We start from the raw sequence: 23,158 nt of genomic DNA, 5'->3' as shown, positions 1-23,158 counted from the left end.
ACGCTTACACCCCACATGTCAGCTCTCATGTAGCACCACAGCCAATGGAGGCAGAAAAGGATCCACGTAGCCCCATGCAGCTTAGCCTAATGCAGAAATGTTACCCCCTCGGCTAATACGTTAGCTCTTTTCTTCATTTTCATTATTCACACATCAGTAAACCTTTTCATAAAAGTCACATAGCAGATAACAGTAACTCACACATTTTCCTTTGCAAAAAATACATTTTTTCCTGCCCCTTCCTGGGTGGTAGAAGGCAGGGTCCTAGATGCCGCCTCTTGGGGTGTTAGGGAACCACCCTCCTTCTCCAGGCTGCTGCCCTCTTCCTCTTCTCCCGGATACGGAAAAGCAGCCGGTAAGGGCTGGCTGAGCTGAAAGAAGAAAAGGCAGTAAGACAAGCAGCAAATCAGAGAACGCTGAAATCAGCACGAGCTGAAGAAGAAATGAGGCTGCATGCAGGGATAACTCTTCCCCTCCAAGATAAACCCCACTGCAGGTTTCTGCCCATTACAGAGGCTGCTGCATGTTATTCAGGGAGCAAGAAGCAGAGGGAAGACATGAAATGCAAGAGGAAGACAAATTATACATAGGAGCAGCGAATGTGAATGGAGAGGTAGAATGCACAGATGAGTCATGCAAAAGTAGCAAAGGACAAGACAGCTTGTAACCATGTCCTAAACACTAGGGATGTGCATTTGTTTAAAACAAAACGCCAATCTGCAACAGGTATGTTGTATTTGTTTGCCCCCCAAAATGAATGAGCAAGTCCCACAAATGAAGCATGTGTCATTTGTTTCATTCGTTTACGTTTTCCTTTGAAAAGCATTGGCTGCATTGGAAAGACAGAGCCTGAGGCTGAGCAGGTCATGTGGGAGTTTCCATAAGAACCTATGTCTATGACATGTGTGAGGTCAGAGGAGAACCGGGATCTGTTGTAAGGGAAACCAGACTGACAAAACAAGGGAATTGTCCTGCTCGGGGGTGGACCCTTGTCCTGGAGCAGTGGAGAACGGTTCCATGGTAGGGACCACGAAGCTCCTGCCCCCAGGGGGCAGAGCACTGGAGGAGACAGAGGCAGTGAAGAGCTTCACCACTGGAAGCTCGTGGTCCCCCCGGGTGGACCCCGTAGAGACCCGGGCCGCTTGGACTTAGGTGGGCCTAGCAGGGTCTCCTGGAGAGGTAGTAGACAGGCGTGCCCACGGACAGAAAGGGAGCGTGGTCAGACTCGAGACTGTAGGTCAGGTGGAGCAAGGAGGACCAGAACAACGTAGGCAAAGACAAGACAAGGGACAGAGTCGGAATCAGGAGATGTGGTCAATCAAGCAGAGGTCAGAATGTGAGGGTCAGTCCGAGGAGTAATCAACAAGGCAGAGGTCAGGTTCCGGAGGTCAGACGAGGTCGTAAGGCAGGCAGAGGTCATGATGCAGGCAGTAGACAGGAAGGTCAAGGAACAGGCCGAGGTCCGTACCAGAGAGACAGTCCGAGGGTACTACTTGGGAGACGAACAGACAGACGCAGGAACAGAGGGACGCTGGAACAGTAGGATGCAGGAACAAGGCTGGAGCAGTAGGATCCTGGAACGAGGCTGGAACAAGACTGGAACAAGGCTTAGAACGCAGTGACAATCTAGCACACAATACAATGCCGACCCCATTGCCAAGGCAAGGTAGTGCAGGCAGGAGCTTCCTTAAGTAGTTCCTTCAATCAGGGCGCGCCGCAGAGCTAGGACCCACCCCTGGCCCTACAAGAGGCCGGGCAGCCCGCACGAGTAGGGGCGTGGCCAACGCCACAGGAGACGCCAAACTCCGGCGTGAGGCCTGGTGCGCAGTGGAAGGCCCAGCGACCGCCGCCACAGGACACCAAGGCCTGGAGGAGCTCGCGGCTGCCGCTAGAGAGGCCGACCCGGGACCTGCAGAGGAGTCAGAGAGGTGAGCAGGCCCGTGCGCGGGCCGGACGCGGACGGGCGCGCAACAGGAATGTATCAGAGGGAAGCATTTTTTAAATCAGCAAATCACTGCTCTGTCTCTTCTTTTAGTATTCACAGACCGTTACAGCTTGCATTTGGATCTTACTTTCGTGGAGGATACATAGTGCTTAGGTGTTGTGTATGAATTCTGTATTTTACTACAGTCTTTGGTATCAAATGTGCTTTTGTTCAAGATCAGAAACATTCCATCTTTTCTAATCCTTTTAGTTGCTGTCACATAGGGTTAATTTGCACAGGATTTGAATTTTTTTTTTAACATCTCACTGTGGTTGCCACTGCCACTGACCTAGATGAAGCTTAGTCTTTTGTATCCCCTTCGCACTTCCTGGGGGAAGGCAAGCTTTCTGCCTGGCAGTGGCTATGTTTGCAGTGATTTATTACATGTTAAACCTGTTGCTGTGTGAACCAGTGTAGTGTCAGTGCTACTAGCTGTAGCTGTGCCACAGAACCCAAAATAGAGAGGCTGTTTTAACTCTCTGTGTCTGGGTCTGTGTGAGTACAAGGGTCAGTGCATCCAGAAAGAGAGCCGTCTGTGTCAGTCACCACCACAGGGACAGCCAGCCACTTTGTGGATTCATTAATTTTGTTACTGCATTTATTACTAATGTATGGCTGTGCTATTACACACATATTAGAGCATTATACCATTCTTTGCTTTTGTGCGTGTTCATTCTGTGTACTAGTCAGCAGAGTAAAATACTAAAATAGTTTTACTGTAGTGCATTCTCTCTGTGTGTTGTTCAGCGTTACACACAGAGGGATCACTGTAGTCACACTAGTCAGTGTCAGTGTGTCTCACACACACATCCACTTAATTTAAAGAAATAAAATAAAGATTAAAACATCTTTTGCCCATCATTTACTGTAAATCCCAATAAGGCACTACAGCAGATAAATTCCCATCTTGTCAGGCAAAGATACTAGAGGACTTGGGCAGTCCATAGTTGTTGGTAGGGGATTTGTAAACAAGTCAACAGTGAGTCCCCCAACCAAAATAAATAGGATTTTTCTCAAATCCAAAACGTCAGCAGGAGAGACAGGCATATCAATCCACAAAAAATTTAAATTTGGGGAGGATATGCTGGTCCCATCAGTGTCTCAGCCAGAGCCTGTTGTGTCAGAGGAGAGGGAAAGGGCAGGCACTAGCAGTAGCCGCAACCACCAGTTCCTTTAGAAGTACAAGTACAAGTAGTGAAACCTAAAGCACCAGCAGTGCAGTCCCTTAGTGCAGCAGAGGCCATCTAAGCAGTTTTGTCATTCTCTTCCTCTGAATCAGAGCTTGAACAATCTCCCTTTAAAGGATTTCCTGAGGAAGAGATGGGAGAGGCATTAGCTGAAGACTGAGTATTAGGAGGTTCACTCAGTACCGTGCTAGCTTCCACATCCCTGATGGAGGAAAGAGAAGCAGGAGCTGGTGCTGGTGAGGGACAGTAAGCCACACTGACAGTGCAGGAAGAGAGGATGAGTGAATCCTCTGCCCCAGTTTCTCAGGCTCCATCTGTCTCCACCGCCACTTCAGTGCCAGCAGCTTCATCCATCCCCAAGAATGTAGACAGAGGCAAGGGATCGTGAAAGAAATCTGTGGTCTGGAGCCATTTTCAAATCAGGGAGGATCCAGGCTTTGCGCGTTGTAACTACTGTGTGAAGGACATCACCTGAGAGAAGCACTGGGCCACTTAAGTAATTCTGGGATGAAGCATCACCTGAAGAAGCAGCATCCCCTTCAATATGCACCTGGGGATGGTAGTAGAGTAGACAGGGGGCCCCTTCTGCAAGCCAGAGGACACTAGTATTTGAAAAGGGGCAAGTGTTTCTCAAGCTGCTTCCAAGCCTTCAGCTCCTTCTACAAGTCATGTGGCAGGCCAGCAGCAGCAGTCCCCAGCTATACCTAGGAAGCGACAACCCACAATGGTGGAAATGGGGTTGTGTTCGGTGGCACTGTCATGGGGAAAGAGCAGGTAGTATCCAAAGTGATGACAAGGACTATTGGTGAGATGATCGCTTTAGAAGATCAGCCCCTGCAGGTGGTGGACAACTTGGGTCGCAGGCGTTTGCTGCAGCTCTTAGCACCAAACCATAAAGTGTTCTCCAGGTCCACTTTCAGCAGAAAGGTCATCCCCAGTTTGTACAAGCAGTGCTGAAGCCATCTGCAGGTGCTGCTGTCGAAGACACAGGGGAGCAGTGAATATTTCACAAGCGACATCTGGACATCCAAAAATCCAAGGGTCCCTAGCGAAAGACTGTTTTTGATGACACGAGACATCATAAACTCTCATCAATCCAGGTTGTCACCGTACCTGATGGAGAAGCTAGTGTGGTGATAACCCGGAGCTTTCCAGATTTTCTATGCGAGTGGCAAGATGAGTAAAAGGAGTTTGAAGGTCCTTTAACTGCCTGACTGCCTGCCATACCTCAATAATAGCAATGGGGGCCTACATCCAGGAACATCTAGTGACTGGCTGACTGCATCTGCCTGCTGGGTCCCCAACACTGCCAGTTGGGCCACACTTTAAAAACCACACTGCTGCTGTCCCCCCGACCTGAAAAGCCAATCCAGGGGCCACAACACACCAATGCCTATTTCTAAACATTTCAATAACAGAGATCATAATGTTGTCCCGGACCAAGAATGTACCAGAGAATATAAAATTTGAATTTGATGAATATCCAAACCTATAATGAAAACAATTCGTAACCTGGGGGTCATTCCTGAGTCAAACTTTTCAATGAAAACTTATATTAAAAATATAATCTGCTCAGGATATATGAAACTTCGCATGCTAAAACATTTAAAACCTTTATTAAGGATGGAAGATTTCAGAGGAATGTTGCTGTCGCTGATCTTTGCAGGGATAGTTTATTGTAATTCCCTTTTACTGGGAGCTCCTGCTTCTATTCTGAGTTCCCTTTAACTATTACAAAAGTCCACAGCCCAATTACTTTCAGGAAAAAAAATATTATCACATCACCCCAGTACTTGCTGCCTGCCACTTGCTCCCAATTAGAGCAAGAATTAAATAATCAAACCTTAATCTTAATTCACAAATTGATTAACACCATGAATGTTCCAAGGGCAGGTACCACATTGCGAATCTACACTCCTTCAAGAATGCTAAGATCACAGAATAAAGGCCTCCGGGAAGTCCCAGCAATTCGGCAGGCACACATTAGTGAAGTAAGAGACAGAGCTTTTTCTCTGTGGAATACCCTGCCACAGCAATTTAGAATGCAAAGTGATACTCAGGCATTCAAAAATGTGTAAAGACCTGGTTATACACAGAAGAATTTGCACTAAACAATGCATCTCATCAGTGAGGAAAGGCAAACAAATAATCCTCCAGCAGATGTACTTTACTGTTTACTGTATGTTTTGTTATTCTTTGTTTTGTATTTTATTTTGTATTTACATAAGTATATTTTTATTATGTATGACATATTTGTAAACTGCTATGATTTTTGGAGCAGCGGTTTTAAAAAAAATTTCTAAAGAAAAATTTTAAAACAAAATGCTGCTGTATCACCAACACTCCCGGTTGGGCCACATTTCAAGAACCACACTGCTGCTGCTTCCTCGGCCCGAAAAGCCATTCCAAGGTCTCAACACACCACTGCTGAGTCCCCAGCGCTGCCAGTTGGGTCAAACTTCAACAACTACACTACTGTTACTGCCCAGACCCGAAAAGTCAGATCCAGGGCTGGAACACATGCACTACTAAGTCCTGCCGTGCCCCCAATACTGCCGGTTGGGCCTCACATCTCCTGCCTCCTCCTGCCATGTCTCCAAAAACATCACAGGGGCCAACTTGCACTGACACAATCCACCTGCCTTGCCCTATTAGTGTCTACCATCACTGGGGTCTGACAAATCCTGCTACCTTCTGACTTGTCCACATCCACAAAACTGGGGCCTGGCCTGTCACACCCTGCTGCCTCTAACTTCACTTCATGTTGAAAACTGGAGTCTGACTCAGCTTACTTCCTCCTGACATGTCTCCAACAATAACTCTGGGATTTCAATCCTCCTCCTTCCTTCTGACACATCCCCAGCATCCACACTGGGGCTTCAGTCCTCCTGCTTCCTCCTGACACATCCCCAGCATCCACACTGGGGCTTCAATCCTCCTGTTTCCTCCTGACACATCCCCTTCAACAACAATGGGATGTTGCGTGTGCCACCTGCGGCAGGCCCGCATCCAGACTCACTTACCCCCAACTGCTGGCTCCTGCTCCCAGTTCGACCTCCCTCGTGGCTGCGGGCAGCCGCCTGCGCACCCGAGCTTTCTCCGTTGTCCCCAGCTCCTCCGTGGACTCTCCAGCGCCGCGGTGGGTCTCCCCGTGTGGCCCATGGGGAGATGCCACCGACTAGCGCCATGCCGCCTCCTAGGCGCGCGTGTACCTGTCTATGCTTTAAAGGGGCTACGGCGGGAAACCACCTTGCGGCCCTGGATGATGACGTCACTGGGTCCCATTATATAAGGCCGGGCCCAGCCAGTGCTTCCTTGCCTTGGCAACAGGTCTCCACACTAGTCGTGTGCTCGTTGCTTGCTCCGGTTCTCGTCTGTGTTCCTGGTTCCTGGCTTGTTCCTGGTTCCTGATCCTGCCTTCATTGGTGCCCAGGTCTCTGGAACTCTGCCTCATCTGGACTCATCCTCCTATTACTACTACCGCTGCTGACCTCTGGCTGATCCCGACATCGTACCCTGGGAGTCCTCAGATGGAGGTCCAGCTAAGACCAGCCGTCCTCGGTACCCAAGGGCTCAACCTGCGGCGAATGAGGGCCGACCGGCCTCCATCACTCAGCCAGCTCCACCTACCAATGGTGGGGACCCGTAGGGCTTGCCCTGCAGGTAGCATCAACCTCACCCCGAGCCAAGGGTCCACCTCTGGTGCAACAGGTTGCCAAGGCCATGGACTTGGTGGAGCCGTCCGTCATCCAGGCCATCCCAGGCCTGGCTTCCAAGGTCCAAGAGCAGCAGCGGTTCCTCGAGGCACTGGTCTTTTCTGTCGAGCATCTCCACACCTGTCTTGATACCCATGCAGGCCCTCCGGTTCCAACTCCATCTCCAACCAGCCATCAGCCATTGCCCTCATCTTCCAGGACTTTGCTGGCCCTACCCGCTCCACCCCGCTTCAACGGGGATTCCAAGCTCTGCATAGGGTTCATCAATCAATGCTACATGCAATTTTCTCTGCAGCCGTCTATCTTCCAGGTTGAACTCACGAAGATTACCTTCTTCCTTTCTCGACTTGAGGGTAAGGCGTTGGCATGGGCTTCCCCCCTGTGGGAGTGCTCCGATTCACTCCTTCAGGAACTGTCTCGCTTTGTGGCTGTCTTCCATCGGACCTTTGATGTGCGTTGAGTAAAAAAGAACTTTCTCCGATTAGTTTTAAATGTGCCACATGCTAACTTCATGGAGTGCCCCCTAGTCTTTCTATTATCCGAAAGAGTAAATAACCGATTCACATCTACCCATTCTAGACCTCTCATGATTTTAAACACCTCTATCATATCCCCCCTCAGCCGTCTCTTCTCCAAGCTGAAAAGTCCTAACCTCTTTAGTCTTTCCTCATAGGGGAGTTGTTCCATTCCCCTTATCATTTTGGTCGCCCTTCTCCGTACCTTCTCCATCGCAATTATATCTTTATTGAGATGCGGCGTCCAGAATTGTACACAGTACTCAAGGTGCGGTCTCATCATGGAGCAATACAAAGGCATTATGACATTTTCCGTTTTATTCACCATTCCCTTCCTAATAATTCCTAACATTCTGTTTGCTTTTTTGACTGCCGCAGCACACCGAGCCAACGATTTCAATATATTATCCATTATGACACCTAGATCTCTTTCCGTGTAACTATAGCATGGGTTATTTTTCCCTATATGCATCACCTTGCACTTGTCCACATTAAATTTCATCTGCTATTCGGATGCCCAATCTTCCAGTCTCACAAGGTCCTCCTGCAATTTATCACAATCCACTTGTGATTTAACTATTCTGAATAATTTTGTATCATATGCAAATTTGATTACCTCACTCCTATTTTTCCCAGCACTGAAGTCAGGCTCTACTGGATTGCCCCTGGAGCCCTTTTTAAATATTGGGGTTACATTGGCCACCCTCCAGTCTTCAAGTACAATGGATGATTTTAATGATAGATTACAAATTTTAACTAATAGATCTAATTTTTAAAGGTAAAAAGTGCAGATGACTGCTGTTTGTAATGAGATTTACTAAAAGGTTTTGCCTTTTCTTTGCTATAAAACTCAAGATTGATATCTGACCATTACAGAAGTTTGTAGTGCTTAAACATATAGGGGCAGATCTTAAAACATACGCGTGGGAGTAGATTTGTTCACACAACCCGGCACGAACAAATCTACACCCGATTTTATAACATGCGTGCGCTGCCACGCGCATGTTATAAAATCCAGGGTCAGCGTGTGCAAGGGGGTGCACACGTGCACCTTGCGCGCGCCGAGCCCTGATGGCTTTCCCCGTTCCCTTCAAGGCCACTCCAAAATCGGAGCGGCCTTGAAGGGAACTTTTTTCCAGCCCCCCCCCCCCCCCCCGGCTTCCCTTCCCTTCCCCTATCTAACCCACCCCCCCATCCCTAACTAAATCCCCCCCTACCTTTGTCGAAAAAGTTACGCCTGCCTGAGGCAGGTGTAACTTACGCGCGCCGGCTGCCTGCTCATGCGCCATTCCCTGGCCCAGGGGCTGCTTCTGAGGCCTCGGTCCCGCCCCTGGAACACCCCCGAATGCTGCGCCGCCCGCAGCACGCCCCCCAAGCAAAGCCCCAGGACTTACGCACGTCCCGGGGCTTTGCACGCGCCTGCAGCTTATGCAACATAGGCGCGCCGGCGTGCAAATCCCCTGCGCATGTAAATCCAGTTGGATTTACGTGCACAGGGCTTTTAAAATTGACCCCATAGTATCCCTGATCGAAATGTCAGCCAGTGGTATTTCATGTTGATGTCATGTTAGTAATGCGAAGGCATATAAATCAGTAAGGGGTTTTGCAAAATTAACAGAAGTTTCTTGAGGTTACAAAAAATGGATTGCCTGCTGTATGATAAAATTAAAACAAACTAAAAAGCTTCCAGAAACTATGGGAAAAGAAAGTGACTGGTTAGATCCATTATCCAAAAATGGGTATTCTTCAGTAGTAGTGAATTGAAAGCACTTTTGCTGTTTTAATACTTGGTCTTTAGAGAAGAGACAAGAAGAGCAAGTGACCACAGCCACTCTTTGTGCCTATTTGTGTACGCATGGCATGAGTACGTATATGTGCAATGTGACATGGTTTCCTGTACAGAGCAATGACAGCCAGAGGTATGAACGGCTTCTTAGCCTACAGGGCACTCTCCCAGTGTGTGCAGTGGATGTGTTGTACAAGGTTCCAGAGTCCCAGAAGATGGAATCCTCTTTTACGGTCTGACCGCTGGGGGAGGTCAGTGTGGAGACCTGCAGGGTAGAAGGTGCAAAGGTGGAGCAGTTGCATAGGACACAATGTTCCATTGCTCACTGCCCCTAAACTTGTCGACATGCTAAGGGTGCTACGAGGATGTGAGGCCAGGACAGCATTTCAGGGGTTGTGTATTCAAGCATGTGTGTAAGGGAAACATATATGCTTGGGCCATGTCCCGTCAGTGCTATACCTCTAGGGAGAGGAAAGCTGTGCTGATCATGAGGGATGGAGGGTGACCGATTTTTAGGCACGTGCATTCGTTGCTCCATGCGTTTGATTTGTTTCAGTGGTATGCACGTACCTAGTGTGGGCACAGAAATGAATGGTGTAAGCATGTGTACACGCTGAGTACATTTGCACACACCAGATGTTCTGTGCGCACACTATCCATTTGTCAGGTATGCGCATGCCGCCGAAACGAATCAAACGAATGAAGCAACGAATGCACATGCCTACCGATTTTCGCATTGCATGTCCCTTCAATAATGCACCACGGTTTACGTAATGACTTTGTTGTCCAATTTTCGCCAAAATAATACATACAACATGGAGCCATTACTTAAAAAAAGATGAGTATTATGGCTTTCGATTCCCAGTGTGAGTGCATTATATTGGCCTCGAATACCAACATACTCTAGTAATAACTCGGGACAGGGATAGAGATGTTTTCACTTGTTAGCAGCAGAAGTATCAAACCAGTCAAACTCTCCTGGCCTTAATTTCAGCAAATGGTGATCTAATATCATCCACATCCACAGATCGGCAGGTTTGGCGTCCATCCTCACCTCTCTTCCCTTCAATTCTTCATACTTAAGCTGGACCTTTGTGCAGAAAAGAACATAGGGATGGAGGCAAAAACAGTAACAATTCAAAAAGCCTGAAGATCTTCCTCCCTGTAACTTACACAGGCATTTCCTTTGATAATGACTTCACACCCACAGAACCTGCACACATTTTCCAAAACGCTTCTCCTTCCCCCTTAATCAAAACAGCTTCGTCTGATTCTTGTAGCTGCTGGGTAAACCTTAGGGGCATGGGGTGCCTCGTGACACTGCAGCAGCCCTCAGAAGTGACTCAAGGGGTCAGGTGGCCTGGATTGACCCACTTTCTCCTCCCATGGCCCTGGATTGCCTCTCTGCATCCCGTCGGTTCTTCTCTCCTGTGGGTCCATTCAGCCGGAAATGCTGATGATGCTGTCCATTCTGCCCCCTGAGCTCCTCTCCGGTGCCTGCAGGGTTGCCTGGCCCAGATCGGTGGCAGTGGGAAGTCTGTAATGCTGCCCTACTGACCTTTTGTTTGCTGCCCCTGCTGCATGCTTCTTTTGGGAGACCGAATAGCAGCAAATAAGCTGCTGTTTTACAGCTTACCCAACCCTCCTAAACAGCTGTTTACCATGGACTGCTTTCGAGCTGACCATTTACAATTTACCTTTCTCTAACCTTCGTGTTTCTATGCCTTCCACCTTCATGTGCCATTTGTACAATATGATGCAGCTGTATTGTAGTATTAATTATAAATCTGAATGTAATCTGCCTTGAGATTATCTAACTGCAACCCCCTCTTCGAGGACCTATGACAGCAGGGGCACACTCTCGTCCCTGGGGCCACGTCTGCTCCCACCGTTCTGTCTCCTCTCGGTTTACTACACCAGCACAGTTCACGGCAGGCCACCAGAGTGCTAGGGTTTGTTCCAGCAGGGAGGAAAAAAAACCTCGGGTCCTAGGCTCACAGGGGTAGGGACCCCTACACATAGTGCTCATGCTTGGGATGTCCTAGCTTGTGGACACCATTGACACTGAAGAAAAAAAGCTGGACACTCTGGAGGGGTTTTTAACAAAACTTTTACTGCAACCACACTGCTCCTCTAGCTCAGCCCTCCAAAACCACAGACAAAAGCCACTTCCCTTGCTTCAGGCTGTGCAGCCCTAAGATGGAGATTACAAAAACAAATAGCTCCAACTTCCTTGAACGTCAACTAAAAATACCAAAAGCCAACTCAGTGAAACCCTTTTTCGAAGGGGTTTCTGTATCCCAAAGGGTCGTAAAATAATTTGTTTTGGGGGGCTACATCCGCAGTCTCTTTCCCCCTCTTCTCGGGCTAAGGGATGGGTTCTTTCTTTTGGGGGTAAGGATAATCTTCAAGACCCAGGGCAGCGATGACCTTCCTTGTTTGTGTTTACCTTGGTCCTTCGAGGCCGGTACCTTGACAAAGCAGGCCGGACTCGCTGAATGGGTGTTCAAAATAAAGTTTACTGTGATCAATTGTGAAAGAATCAATAGAAGCAAATAATCAAATGTCCATTTACATGCAGGTTCTTTAACCTTAGAGGAGGAGTAGAGATTGTTAGTGTGGCTGTGTCTCTATTAGGGTCTGACTGCTGGGGGAGGTCGGTGTGGAGACCTGCAGGGCAGAAGAAGGTGCAGAGGTGGACACATTCTTATCCTCCATGGTGTCCATGGAACAAGCGTCTCAAAGTGGCCAGGCCATGCTAGGTGTGGATGTCCCTCTTCCTCACAAGTACTTCCAGTGCCCAATCTGTCAGTGCCCTGCTTCCCAGGGATAGAAACTCCGTTGGGGATCTCCAGATTATCCTCCTCCCTTGAATTCCTCTCCAGATGAAAACAGATGCAGCCTCCCTGGAAGAAAAGCTTCTACTAGAAAACAGCTCTTAAAAGTAAGGCAGGGTGCCAGAAAAAGACGTCCTTCCCTATAAAATAGGAAAAGCGCAAACTGGGGGAAACCTTATCCCTTCTCCTTGAGTAGGGAACTGTAAGCTCCTTGGTCTGGACGAAAAGTTGCACAGCTCCTCCTGACCGTACTGAGCAGGGCCATGAATGGTGCAGGATAAAACTGTACAAATTGGAAAAAAAAACAGCAAAACGTCCTCTATTTCTCTTCCCTCCAGTCCTGGCGTAGACGTAGCAGGGCAGTCTCTCTCCCTTCTTGTACCTAATGGGGGTCTAACTTGGAGAGCACACTGCAGCAGCTCCTTCTCCTTTCAGAACCAACACTACCCTGCCGTACACGAACCCAGGCTAGCCCCCCTCCCCCTCCCCCCAGTGCCTCAGGGGCTCTCCACTCCAGCCATCCTCTGAAGGAGGTGCAGTATCGAATGGGAACTAGGGCCATCTGATGGAGACCCCATAGTTCTCTAGGTCAGATTGCCTCACTGCTCCTCAGGCACATCCTGCTTACTAATGACCTTCCTGGAGGTGCCTGCAGGGATGGTCTGCAAACTACAAAACTCCCGGCCCAGGGATGAAGCTGGGGATCACACAGGCTAGTGGAGACTAAGTATCTCTGCACTAGGAAAAGCGAGAATATCAAAGGTTAATAAATAAATGCAATATCAATTGAAAATGTAATGTAATATCATGGATGAATTGAACCCCTTCTTGTTATCGGCACCACCGATAACTGTAACGTGTGCCTAAGATCAGCTTCAGTGAGGACACAAATGACCAAAAAAACCCTGTTTTTGGATTTCAGATGCTCCCAGGTCAGTTGAGATAGTTCTGAATTCACCAGGGAAACAGATCAAACGGGGTGAAATGGTTACATTAACTTGCACCTATAACAGCAGCAATCCAGCCGTCTCTGAATACCACTGGATATCAAAAAAGAAGACCGACTTTAAGAAGCTACAGTCAAATGGCAATGAGCTACAGTTCAGGACAATCACTGAGCAGGATTCAGGGCAATACGGCTGCCAAGCTATAAATGATGCTGGGCAAGCAGCCTCTGCGTTCGTCACCATCAATGTGCTCTGTAAGTATCTTTAAAATTATTTGTACACCCCAGTGATGGCGCAATCCTGCCAGATGCGTTCATGCCATGCCCCCCTCCCCCAATGATGCATGAAAATATTAGAACCAACATAATAGACCAGCTCTGTCACTTATGCCGTAAGCGTGACCGAGCGAGTGATCTTATTTCCCGAACATACCCAGATCAGTCCAGAAAAGTGGGTTGTGTATCCCGACCAGCAGGTGGAGTCAGAGAACAATTAGACCTTTGGGCACTGCTACATAACGAGAGGGCCTCCTGCAGTCCCTCAGTATTTCTCTGACTCCAGTGGATGCTACGAATGCACACCTGCAGTCTTTAGTTATATTTTTTATTTAGTTAGTTTGAATTAAATTTTTTGCTTTATGGTCGCTTCCTGAGGTGTTAGGCTCCTTCGTGGGCCATCCCTCAGTAGAAGCCGGGCGTCCGGGGAATTGGATATTCCTGTCAGGGTTTCGCCCGCCACAGTTCGGTGTCTGACGACCAGGGCCTCCTGGCTACTCACCACCGTCTCTGCTACAGCTGCTCCCTTGTCTCCTGCAACAGCTTTTCTCTGTGTCTTGGTAAAGTTTAATTTAAAAAAAAAAAAAAAGAAAGCTGTTTTCAGCAGCTGACTGACAGTTTTCAGTGCTGAGGTAAGGAGAGGTGCAGGAGGGACCAGGTCTTTTAAGGCCGGCCGGGAAAGCTATCATCAGTGTTCCCCTCAGCTCCCGGGGCTCCGGGTCGTTTTCTGAGGGCAAGGGTGAGTTTTTCTCCGTATGCCTCGTTTACTCGCCGCTTCCCTGCTTGGGGGCCTTGCGATTTCACTATACACAGGCTCCTTTCCCGCGGCGTTTTTTTCTCCTCAGCCAAAGCAGCACGAAAAGTTTTTTTTTTCTAGTCCTGCCTGACTGAAATCTTATCCGCGTCGCGGCTCAGAGCGTTTCTTTTTTTATTTGCGTCCTTTTCTATTTCACTTCAGACTATTGGCGCGCTGCTGCGGATGGCACCGAAAACAGAATCGCAGGCCTTCCGCGTGTGTGGGTCACGCGGCCAGGCGTTAGATGCGGCCTCCTTATGTGCAGCGTGTTCCCAGGGGTTAGCGGGCTCTTCAGGGTTTCGTGACTCCTCCCTCGGAGAGAGAATGTCTGTCTTGCCTTCGGCTTCGTGGGAAGAGGATTCTCCACCTGTTCTAACCCCAGTGAGGGAAGACCTCACCGTGGGAACTGATGATATCACCCCAGAAGACTCTCCAGTGGGGGAGGGGGACCCGGAGGGCAAGGAAACGCTCAGCGGTAAAGCGGCCCAGTCTCCTGGGGCAGGTTCGGACCTGCCTGAGAAAAGAGGTCGGGGTACAGACCCTCGTCAGCGCCTCCCTGATCAGGCTCACCCCACAGGGGATTCTCCCCAGGGTACGCGAGATCCGATCCTGGGGTCTGGGACGACGCCGACTTCTGGGGTAGTAGGGGTGGCAGACCCAGATCTGCGGCCGGATCCAGCTGATGTGGCTACTGATGATCCGGATGAGCCTGATGACCCTCCTGTGGAGTGGGATGACTCCAGCGTAGTGCGTTTGATCAAGCGGGATGAGTTAAGACCCCTTATTCCCCAGGTCCTTGAAGTTCTGGGACTTAAGGTTTCTCAAGAAGAGTCTAACAACGAGGGCGTCAATCCAGTCCTCGACAGCGTTAGGGGTCCCACAACATATTTTCCTCTGCCTAAGAAGGTTCGCAAACTAGTGACCCGGGAGTGGGAGACTCCGGATTCCGGCTTGAAGGTGGGCAGAGCTATGGCGAAACTGTACCCGTTATCGTCTGATGTTTTGGATTTACTGAAGATTCCAAAGGTGGGCGCTGCGGTCTGGGCAGTCACGAAAAAGACCAGTATCCTGGTTGCTGGGGCAACTGCCCTTAAGGATATGCAGGACCGCAAGCTGGAGATCCAGTTGAAGCAAGCATTCGAGGTTGCCATGCTAAGCTTTCGGGCGGCGGTTTGCGCTAGCCTCATGCAGAGGGCCTGTCTGTGTTGGGTCCAGGAGTCGGCTGCCAGGGCCGGTACGGGTGACTGTCGGGCTCTGCAGTCCGCCCACCTAGAAGCAGGCATCGCTTATGTTTCAGATGCTTTGTATGATCTGGTAAGGACCTTGGCGAGTGGTATGGTGTCCTTGGTGTCAGCGCGGCATCTCCTCTGGCTGCGAAATTGGGCAGCAGATTTGTCCTCCAAGTCCTAGCTTTGTAATCTACCCTTTAAGGGCAAGCTCCTGTTTAGGGAGGATCTGGATCAGCTGGTAAAGCTGCTTGCCGAATCCAAGGGCAATCGGTTGCCAGAAGATAAAAGATCTTCTAAGAAAGTCTTCCCTCCTCGAGCTAGGTTTCGGGACTCTCACTGCTTCAGAGCAGGTAGATACTCTGCACCTCCTGCTTCGGGGCGCCAGCAGTCATTTTGAGGGGGTCGCCAGCTCGGAAGAGATTCGGGACGTCTTGGTGCAGGAAGTAATAAAAAACCCCAATGAAGACACGAGCACCCGTCGTCGAAGCTGTTGGAGGCAGATTATCCAACTGTTACATGGAATGGGCAAGAATTACATCCGACCACTGGATCTTAGAAGTGATCAAAGACGGGTATGCACTGGAGTTCTCGCGCCCAAGAACTTTTGTGGAGTCCCGAGTGGCATCAAGTGTCAAGCGAGAAGCGGTCCGGGTGATTCTACAATGACTTCTCAAGCTCAAAGCTATTGTCCCAGTTCCGGAGGCTCAACAGGGATGAAGTCGGTACTCCGTGTACTTTGTGGTCCCCAAGAAGGAGGGCACGTTTCAGCCCATCCTCGATCTGCAGAAGGTGAACCGTTGCCTTCGGGTTCCTCGCTTTCGTATGGAAACCCTGAGGACAATGATGGCCGCGGTTCGAAAAGGGGAATTTCTCGCTTCTCTGGATCTCACGGAGGCGTATTTACACATTCTGATCCGGCCGAATCACCAGAGGTTTCTGCGGTTCAAAGTCTTGGGACGACACTTCCAATTTCGAGCCCTCCCATTTGGTCTCGAAAAGCTCCTCGCACGTTCACCAAGGTGATGGTGGCGGCCTTCCTTCGTCAGGAGGGAATCTTGGTCCACCCGTACCTGGACGACTGGTTGATTCGCGTGAAGTCTCGGGAGGACTGCAAGAGATCAGTGCCCATGGTGATGTTCACATTGCGATCCCTAGGTTGGGTAATCAATGTGCAGAAGAGTCACTTGGAGCCCACTCAGAAATTGATTTATCTCGGAGCACAATTCGATACCTTGCTGGGCAAAGTGTTTCTAGCAGCAGACCGAATAGGGAAGTTGCAGGAACAAATACATTCCCTTCTTCGAAGGAACAATCCCACAGTGTTACATCATCTTCAGGTCCTGGCTCCATGGCTTCAACCTTGGACTTGGTTCCTTGGGTGTTCGCTCACTTAAGACGTTTACAGCGTGCGCTTTTGTCTCTCTGGAGCCCGGTGTCGGAGCAATTCCATCTACCAATGCCTCTACTTCCAGAATCCAGAGACAGTCTGTCATGGTGGCTGTCACTGGACAATCTGGAACGGGGGATGGATTTGGACACTCTGAATTGGCTGATAATCTCCACCGATGCCAGCCTCTCAGGTTGGGGGGCACTTTGCCTGGCAAGGTATCGAATTGCGCTCTGAGATAAATCAGACAGGTCCGCCCAAGGGCTATGGTCGGCGATGGAAAGATCCTGGTCCATAAACTGGCTCGAGACCAGGGCTGTACGTCTGGCCCTGTGGGCGGTTCTTCCCTGGATCCAGGGCAGAATGGTGAGAGTCTTCTCGGACAATGTGACAACCAGCAAGGCGGGACTCGATGTCCCGCCATAGCACTGGAGGCACGTCTTTTGTTCACCTGGGCAGAGCACCATCTCAGGGCATTGCTGCAACCCATGTCGTGGGAGTAGAGAATGTGCAAGCCGATTATCTCAGCTGTCAGCAACTAGACCCAGGAGAATGGGAACTATCTCTCGAGGCGTGGAATCGCATTTGCGCCAGATGGGGAACTTCTCAGCTGGATCTGATGGCAAAGCAGGTGAACGCAAAAACAGTTCGTTTTTTCAGCCGTCACCGAGAACAGGCTCGGTGGGCATAGACGCTCTCGTGTATCCTTGGCCCACGGGGATTCTTCTGTATGCCTTCCCGCCCTGGCCCATCATAGGTTGGCTTCTCCGTCACATAGAGCGGCACCCAGGAAGGGTGATTCTGGTGACGTCGGAGTGGTCACTTCATCCGTGGTTCACGGATCTGGTACGCTTGGCTCTAGAGGGTCTACTTCAGCTGGCTCATCTAATGCATCTGCTACGTCAGGGGCCCATATTTTCGGATCGGGAGGATCGCTTCTCTCTCACAGCTTGGCTTTTGAGAGGCAACGTTTATGCTTGAGGGGTTATTCAGAACAAGTCATTTCCACCCTCCTACAGGCGAGATGTCCAGCCACCTCTATGGCCTGTGTGAGAGTTTGGAAGCTTTTTGAGATGTTGTGTCATCAGAGTTCCTGCGACCCTTTAGCGGTGCATGTTCCTCGGGTGCTTGACTTTCTGCAACAGGGCTTCGCTAAGGGCTTGGCGTTCAATTCCCTTCGTGTACAAGTTGCAGCTCTAGGTGCCTTGCGGGGAAACTTTGATGGCTGTTCACTGGCAGCGCATCCAGATATTGCTCGGTTTCTTAAGGGGGTCAAACATTTGCACCCTCCCATCCATTCGGTGTGTCCGGATTGGAGTTTGAATTTAGTAGGGATGTGAATCGTTTTTCAACGATTAAAATTATCGTCCAATAATGTTTATATCGTCTTAAATCGTTATAGAACACGATACAATAGAAATTCTAACGATTTATCGTTAAAAATCGTTAAATCGTGTTAGTGCGCACTAACTCGAGTTAGTGCGCACTAACTCCCCGTTAGTGCGCACTAACTCGATTTAGTGCGCACTAACTGAAAATGATACAAATAAACACTTTCCAGGTCACTGAAGGTCAGTTAGGAATGAATATGTGTTCCTATTGGCTGGCTGCCCTCTTATCTATTGATATTACCAAGGTTACCACTGAGGTGATGGTTGGGGGGATGGGAAATGGAACTGGAAACTAACGAACACCAACAGAAAATGAAACAAAGTGTTCACACTTCCCAGGTCAGTAAAGGTCACTTAGGAATGAATATGTATGTATGTATTCCTATTGGCTGGCTGTGCTCTTATCTATTGATGTTACCAATATGGTTGGGGGGATGTGAAATGGAAACAGTTGGAAGCTTGACAAAAAAAGTAATGTAATGATCAGCACTCACGTGACTAGAACTTGTTTGTTTATTATTTTTGTTAGCAGGCACCTGAAATGCTAGTGCATGTTGAATTTGCCAATCACTGTGCATTTTAGAAAGGTGGTTCTGGCTGGAACTGTACACAGTTCAAATATATGTAATTGATTGTTGGTAAGTGTATTTTTTAAGTAGCCACACTGGCACCAGTATGTTTACTTTTCCTCCTACTTAACTCACTAGCTCAGCTTTGTAAGAAGGGCTTCTCTGCTTGTGTGTTGTTTTTGTTTGGTGTGAGGAGAGCAGAAACATCAGATCTTTATTCAATCTACTACAGTCATCTCTTACAGTGCCCTATCCCTATTAATACCAGGAGTGTTGTGATCTTCCTGCACACAGTGCCCTAACCCTGATACCAGTCTGAGACAGCTCCCTCCCTGCATTACTAGTGAGAGGCTGGCTTCACAGACAGGGGGGAGCTGCCTGACCCTCACTCCTGACTTCCCCCATTTCCCAGCTAGTGAATGGTGTGTGGGTGAGGGGGGGGGGGGAGGATGGTGAAGTCTGAGACAGCTCCCTCCCTGCATTACTAGTGAGAGGCTGGCTTCACAGACAGGGGGGAGCTGCCTGACCCTCACTCCTGACTTCCCCCATGTCCCAGCTAGTGAATGGTGTGTGGGTGAGGGGGGGGGGTGGATGGTGAAGTCTGAGACAGCTCCCTCCCTGCATTACTAGTGAGAGGCTGGCTTCACAGACAGGGGGGAGCTGCCTGACCCTCACTCCTGACTTCCCCCATGTCCCAGCTAGTGAATGGTGTGTGGGTGAGGGGGGGGGGGGAGGATGGTGAAGTCTGAGACAGCTCCCTCCCTGCATTACTAGTGAGAGGCTGGCTTCGCAGACAGGGGGGAGCTGCCTGACCCTCACTCCTGACTTCCCCCATGTCCCAGCTAGTGAATGGTGTGTGGGTGAGGGGGGGGGGGGGGGGATGGTGAAGTCTGAGACAGCTCCCTCCCTGCATTACTAGTGAGAGGCTGGCTTCACAAACAGGGGGGAGCTGCCTGACCCTCACTCCTGACTTCCCCCATGTCCCAGCTAGTGAATGGTGTGTGGGTGAGGGGGGGGGGTGGATGGTGAAGTCTGAGACAGCTCCCTCCCTGCATTACTAGTGAGAGGCTGGCTTCACAGACAGGGGGGAGCTGCCTGTCCCTCACTCCTGACTTCCCCCATGTCCCAGCTAGTGAATGGTGTGTGGGTGAGGGGGGGGGGGTGGATGGTGAAGTCTGAGACAGCTCCCTCCCTGCATTACTAGTGAGAGGCTGGCTTCACAGACAGGGGGGAGCTGCCTGACCCTCACTCCTGACTTCCCCCATGTCCCAGCTAGTGAATGGTGTGTGGGTGAGGGGGGGGGGGAGGATGGTGAAGTCTGAGACAGCTCCCTCCCTGCATTACTAGTGAGAGGCTGGCTTCGCAGACAGGGGGGAGCTGCCTGACCCTCACTCCTGACTTCCCCCATGTCCCAGCTAGTGAATGGTGTGTGGGTGAGGGGGGGGGAGGATGGTGAAGTCTGAGACAGCTCCCTCCCTGCATTACTAGTGAGAGGCTGGCTTCACAGACAGGGGGGAGCTGCCTGACCCTCACTCCTGACTTCCCCCATGTCCCAGCTAGTGAATGGTGTGTGGGTGAGGGGGGGGGGGGAGAGGATGGTGAAGTCTGAGACAGCTCCCTCCCTGCATTACTAGTGAGAGGCTGGCTTCACAGACAGGGGGGAGCTGCCTGACCCTCACTCCTGACTTCCCCCATGTCCCAGCTAGTGAATGGTGTGTGGGTGAGGGGGGGGGGGGGGGAGGATGGTGAAGTCTGAGACAGCTCCCTCCCTGCATTACTAGTGAGAGGCTGGCTTCACAGACAGGGGGGAGCTGCCTGTCCCTCACTCCTGACTTCCCCCATGTCCCAGCTAGTGAATGGTGTGTGGGTGAGGGGGGGGGGGGGGTGGATGGTGAAGTCTGAGACAGCTCCCTCCCTGCATTACTAGTGAGAGGCTGGCTTCACAGACAGGGGGGAGCTGCCTGACCCTCACTCCTGACTTCCCCCATGTCCCAGCTAGTGAATGGTGTGTGGGTAAGGGGGGGGGGGAGGATGGTGAAGTCTGAGACAGCTCCCTCCCTGCATTACTAGTGAGAGGCTGGCTTCACAGACAGGGGGGAGCTGCCTGACCCTCACTCCTCCGGGGTATTGTGATCTTCCTGCACACAGTGCCCTATCCCTGATACCAGGGGTGTTGTGATCTTCCTGCATGCAGTGCCCTATCCCTATTAATACCAGGAGTGTTGTGATCTTCCTGCATGCAGTGCCCTATCCCTATTAATACCAGGAGTGTTGTGATCTTCCTGCATGCAGTGCCCTATCCCTGATATCGGGATGTGTGCAAGAAGATCACAACACCCCCGGTATCAGGAATAGGGCACTGTGTGCAGGAAGATCACAACACCCCCAGTATCAGGAATAGGGCACTGTGTGCAGGAAGATCACAACACCCCTGGTATTAGGGATAGGGCACTGTGTGCAGGAAGATCACAACACTCCTGGTATTAATAGGGATAGGGCACTGTGTGCAGGAAGATCACAATACCCCTGGTATCAGGGTTAGGGCACAAGTTCTAGTCACATTGACTGATCACATTACTTGTTTTGTCAAGCTACCAACTGTTTCCATTTCCCATCCCCCATATACTGTCAGTAGGAAACTTGGTAACATGAATAAATAAGAGGGCAGCCAATAGGAATACATATTCATTCCTAAACTGACCTTAACTGACCTGAAAAGTGTCAAATTGTATCATTTTCAGTTAGTGCGCACTAACTCCCAGTTAGTGCGCACTAATCGGAAAAAACGATTTTTAACGATTTTTTAACTAAAAAATCGTGCCTAAGACGATTTTCTTGCCCTGCCACACGATTTCTATCGTTAAGACGATATGGAAAACGATTCACATCCCTAGAATTTAGTCCTGCGAGTTCTATGTGGCGCTCCTTTCGAGCCTCTTCGTGGAGTTTCCCTGAAAGATCTGACTTTGAAAACGGTGTTTTTGGTGGCCATTTGCTCGGCCCGTTGGATCTCAGAGTTGCAGGCGCTGTCTTGTCAGGATCCTTTTCTTCGGGTTTACAACGATCAGGTATCATTACGTATGGTTCCGTCCTTTGTCCCTAAGGTGGTTTCAGCCTTTCACGTCAATCAAACTGGAGCTTCTGGGGTTCCTTAACTGGTCCCGGGAGTCTTCTCAGAACAGAGACCTTCATCTTTTGGATGTGCAGCGCGTCTTATTGCATTATCTGGAGGTTACCAATGACTTCAGACGTTCTGATCATTTGTTCGTTCTGTTTAGTGGCCCAAAGGGGGACAAAGCGTCAAAGGCGACCATATCTTGGTGGATTAAAGAAGCCATTTGCGTGGCATACATAGCCCGAGGGCATCAGGTGCGTTTGGGTCTCAGAGCTCATTCCACTAGAGCTCAGGCTACCTCCTGGGCAGGGTGTCAGTTACTGTCACCTCAGGAGATCTGTAGGGCGGCGGTGTGGTCGTCTATTCACACTTTTACGAAACATTACCAATTGTACGTTAAGACTTCTGATGAACCATCCTTCGGGGAGAGTGTGCTTCGTGCAGGTCTTTCGGGTTTCCGCCCAGTGTAGGGTGGCTTGGGTACATCCCACTTTTCTGGACTGATCTGGGTATGTTCAGGAAATGAAATTTGGTTCTTACCTGCTAATTTTCGTTCCTGTAATACCACAGATCAGTCCAGAGGCCCACCCCTTTCTTCAGATACCGAAAGACTGTCTTGGTCACAACCTGCTTAAGTTTTTTATTGTTAAAGCTCCTTTATTGCAGACATGATTCATGGAGCAGTTTTTAGCAATTGTTCGGTCTGGTTTTTGCCAGCTGCGAAGTGGTAGTCCAGAAATTTGGTTGGGTGCTACCCTTCGTTATTTAGTTCTATTAGCATGGGCTTGGGTACAGGTCAATACTGAGTGACTGCAGGTGGCAATCTCGTATATGTAGCAGTGCCCAAAATTCTAATTGTTCTCTGACTCCACCTGCTGGTAGGGATACACAACCCACTTTTCTGGACTGATCTGTGGTATTACAGGAACGAAAATTAGCAGGTAAGAACCAATTTTCATGTTTCAGTTCTAATCCTCAGCTATTCCACTGACTCCGTATGACCTAAAAAAGAAACTTCCTAACCCTGCCCCTCACATTACCCCACTCAACCTGGGTAAAACAGGCTACAGGCCAGTAAGATTTAACCCTATCTTTCTCAAATGCTGGAAAAGAATTATAATTCAGAATATCCCTTACTAAGATGATGATGTTTACCACTGGTTTAGCACCTAAGATCATAAGAACATAAGAACAGGCCATACTGGGTCAGACCAAGGGTCCATCAAGCCCAGCATCCTGTTTCCAACAGTGGCCAATCCAGGCTACAAGTACCTGGCAAGTACCCAAAAACTAAGCATATCCCACTTTACTGATGCTAGTAATAGCAGTGGCTATTTTCTAAGTCAACTTGATTAATAGCAGGTAATGGACTTCTCCAAACCTTTTTATAATCCAGCTACACTAACTGCACTAACCACATCCCC

General features: G+C 49.6%; 1 protein-coding gene across 1 annotated transcript in view; it reads left to right on the top strand.

The window, feature by feature from the left end:
• The window catches only part of LOC115076066 (B-cell receptor CD22-like), a 100,437-nt gene that overhangs the window by 28,125 nt on the left and 49,154 nt on the right, over positions 1-23,158 (top strand). Inside the window, exon 6 of the mRNA XM_029577179.1 lies at positions 12,948-13,226. Coding sequence (XP_029433039.1) covers positions 12,948-13,226 — 279 coding nt within the window. The remainder of the gene's footprint in view (positions 1-12,947; positions 13,227-23,158) is intronic.

Source organism: Rhinatrema bivittatum, chromosome 14 (genome assembly GCF_901001135.1).
Source record: "Rhinatrema bivittatum chromosome 14, aRhiBiv1.1, whole genome shotgun sequence".
Classification (NCBI taxonomy): Eukaryota; Metazoa; Chordata; class Amphibia; order Gymnophiona; family Rhinatrematidae; genus Rhinatrema; species Rhinatrema bivittatum.
The sequence above is the reverse complement of the archived record's forward strand: the minus strand, read 5'-3'. Positions and strand labels throughout refer to the sequence as shown.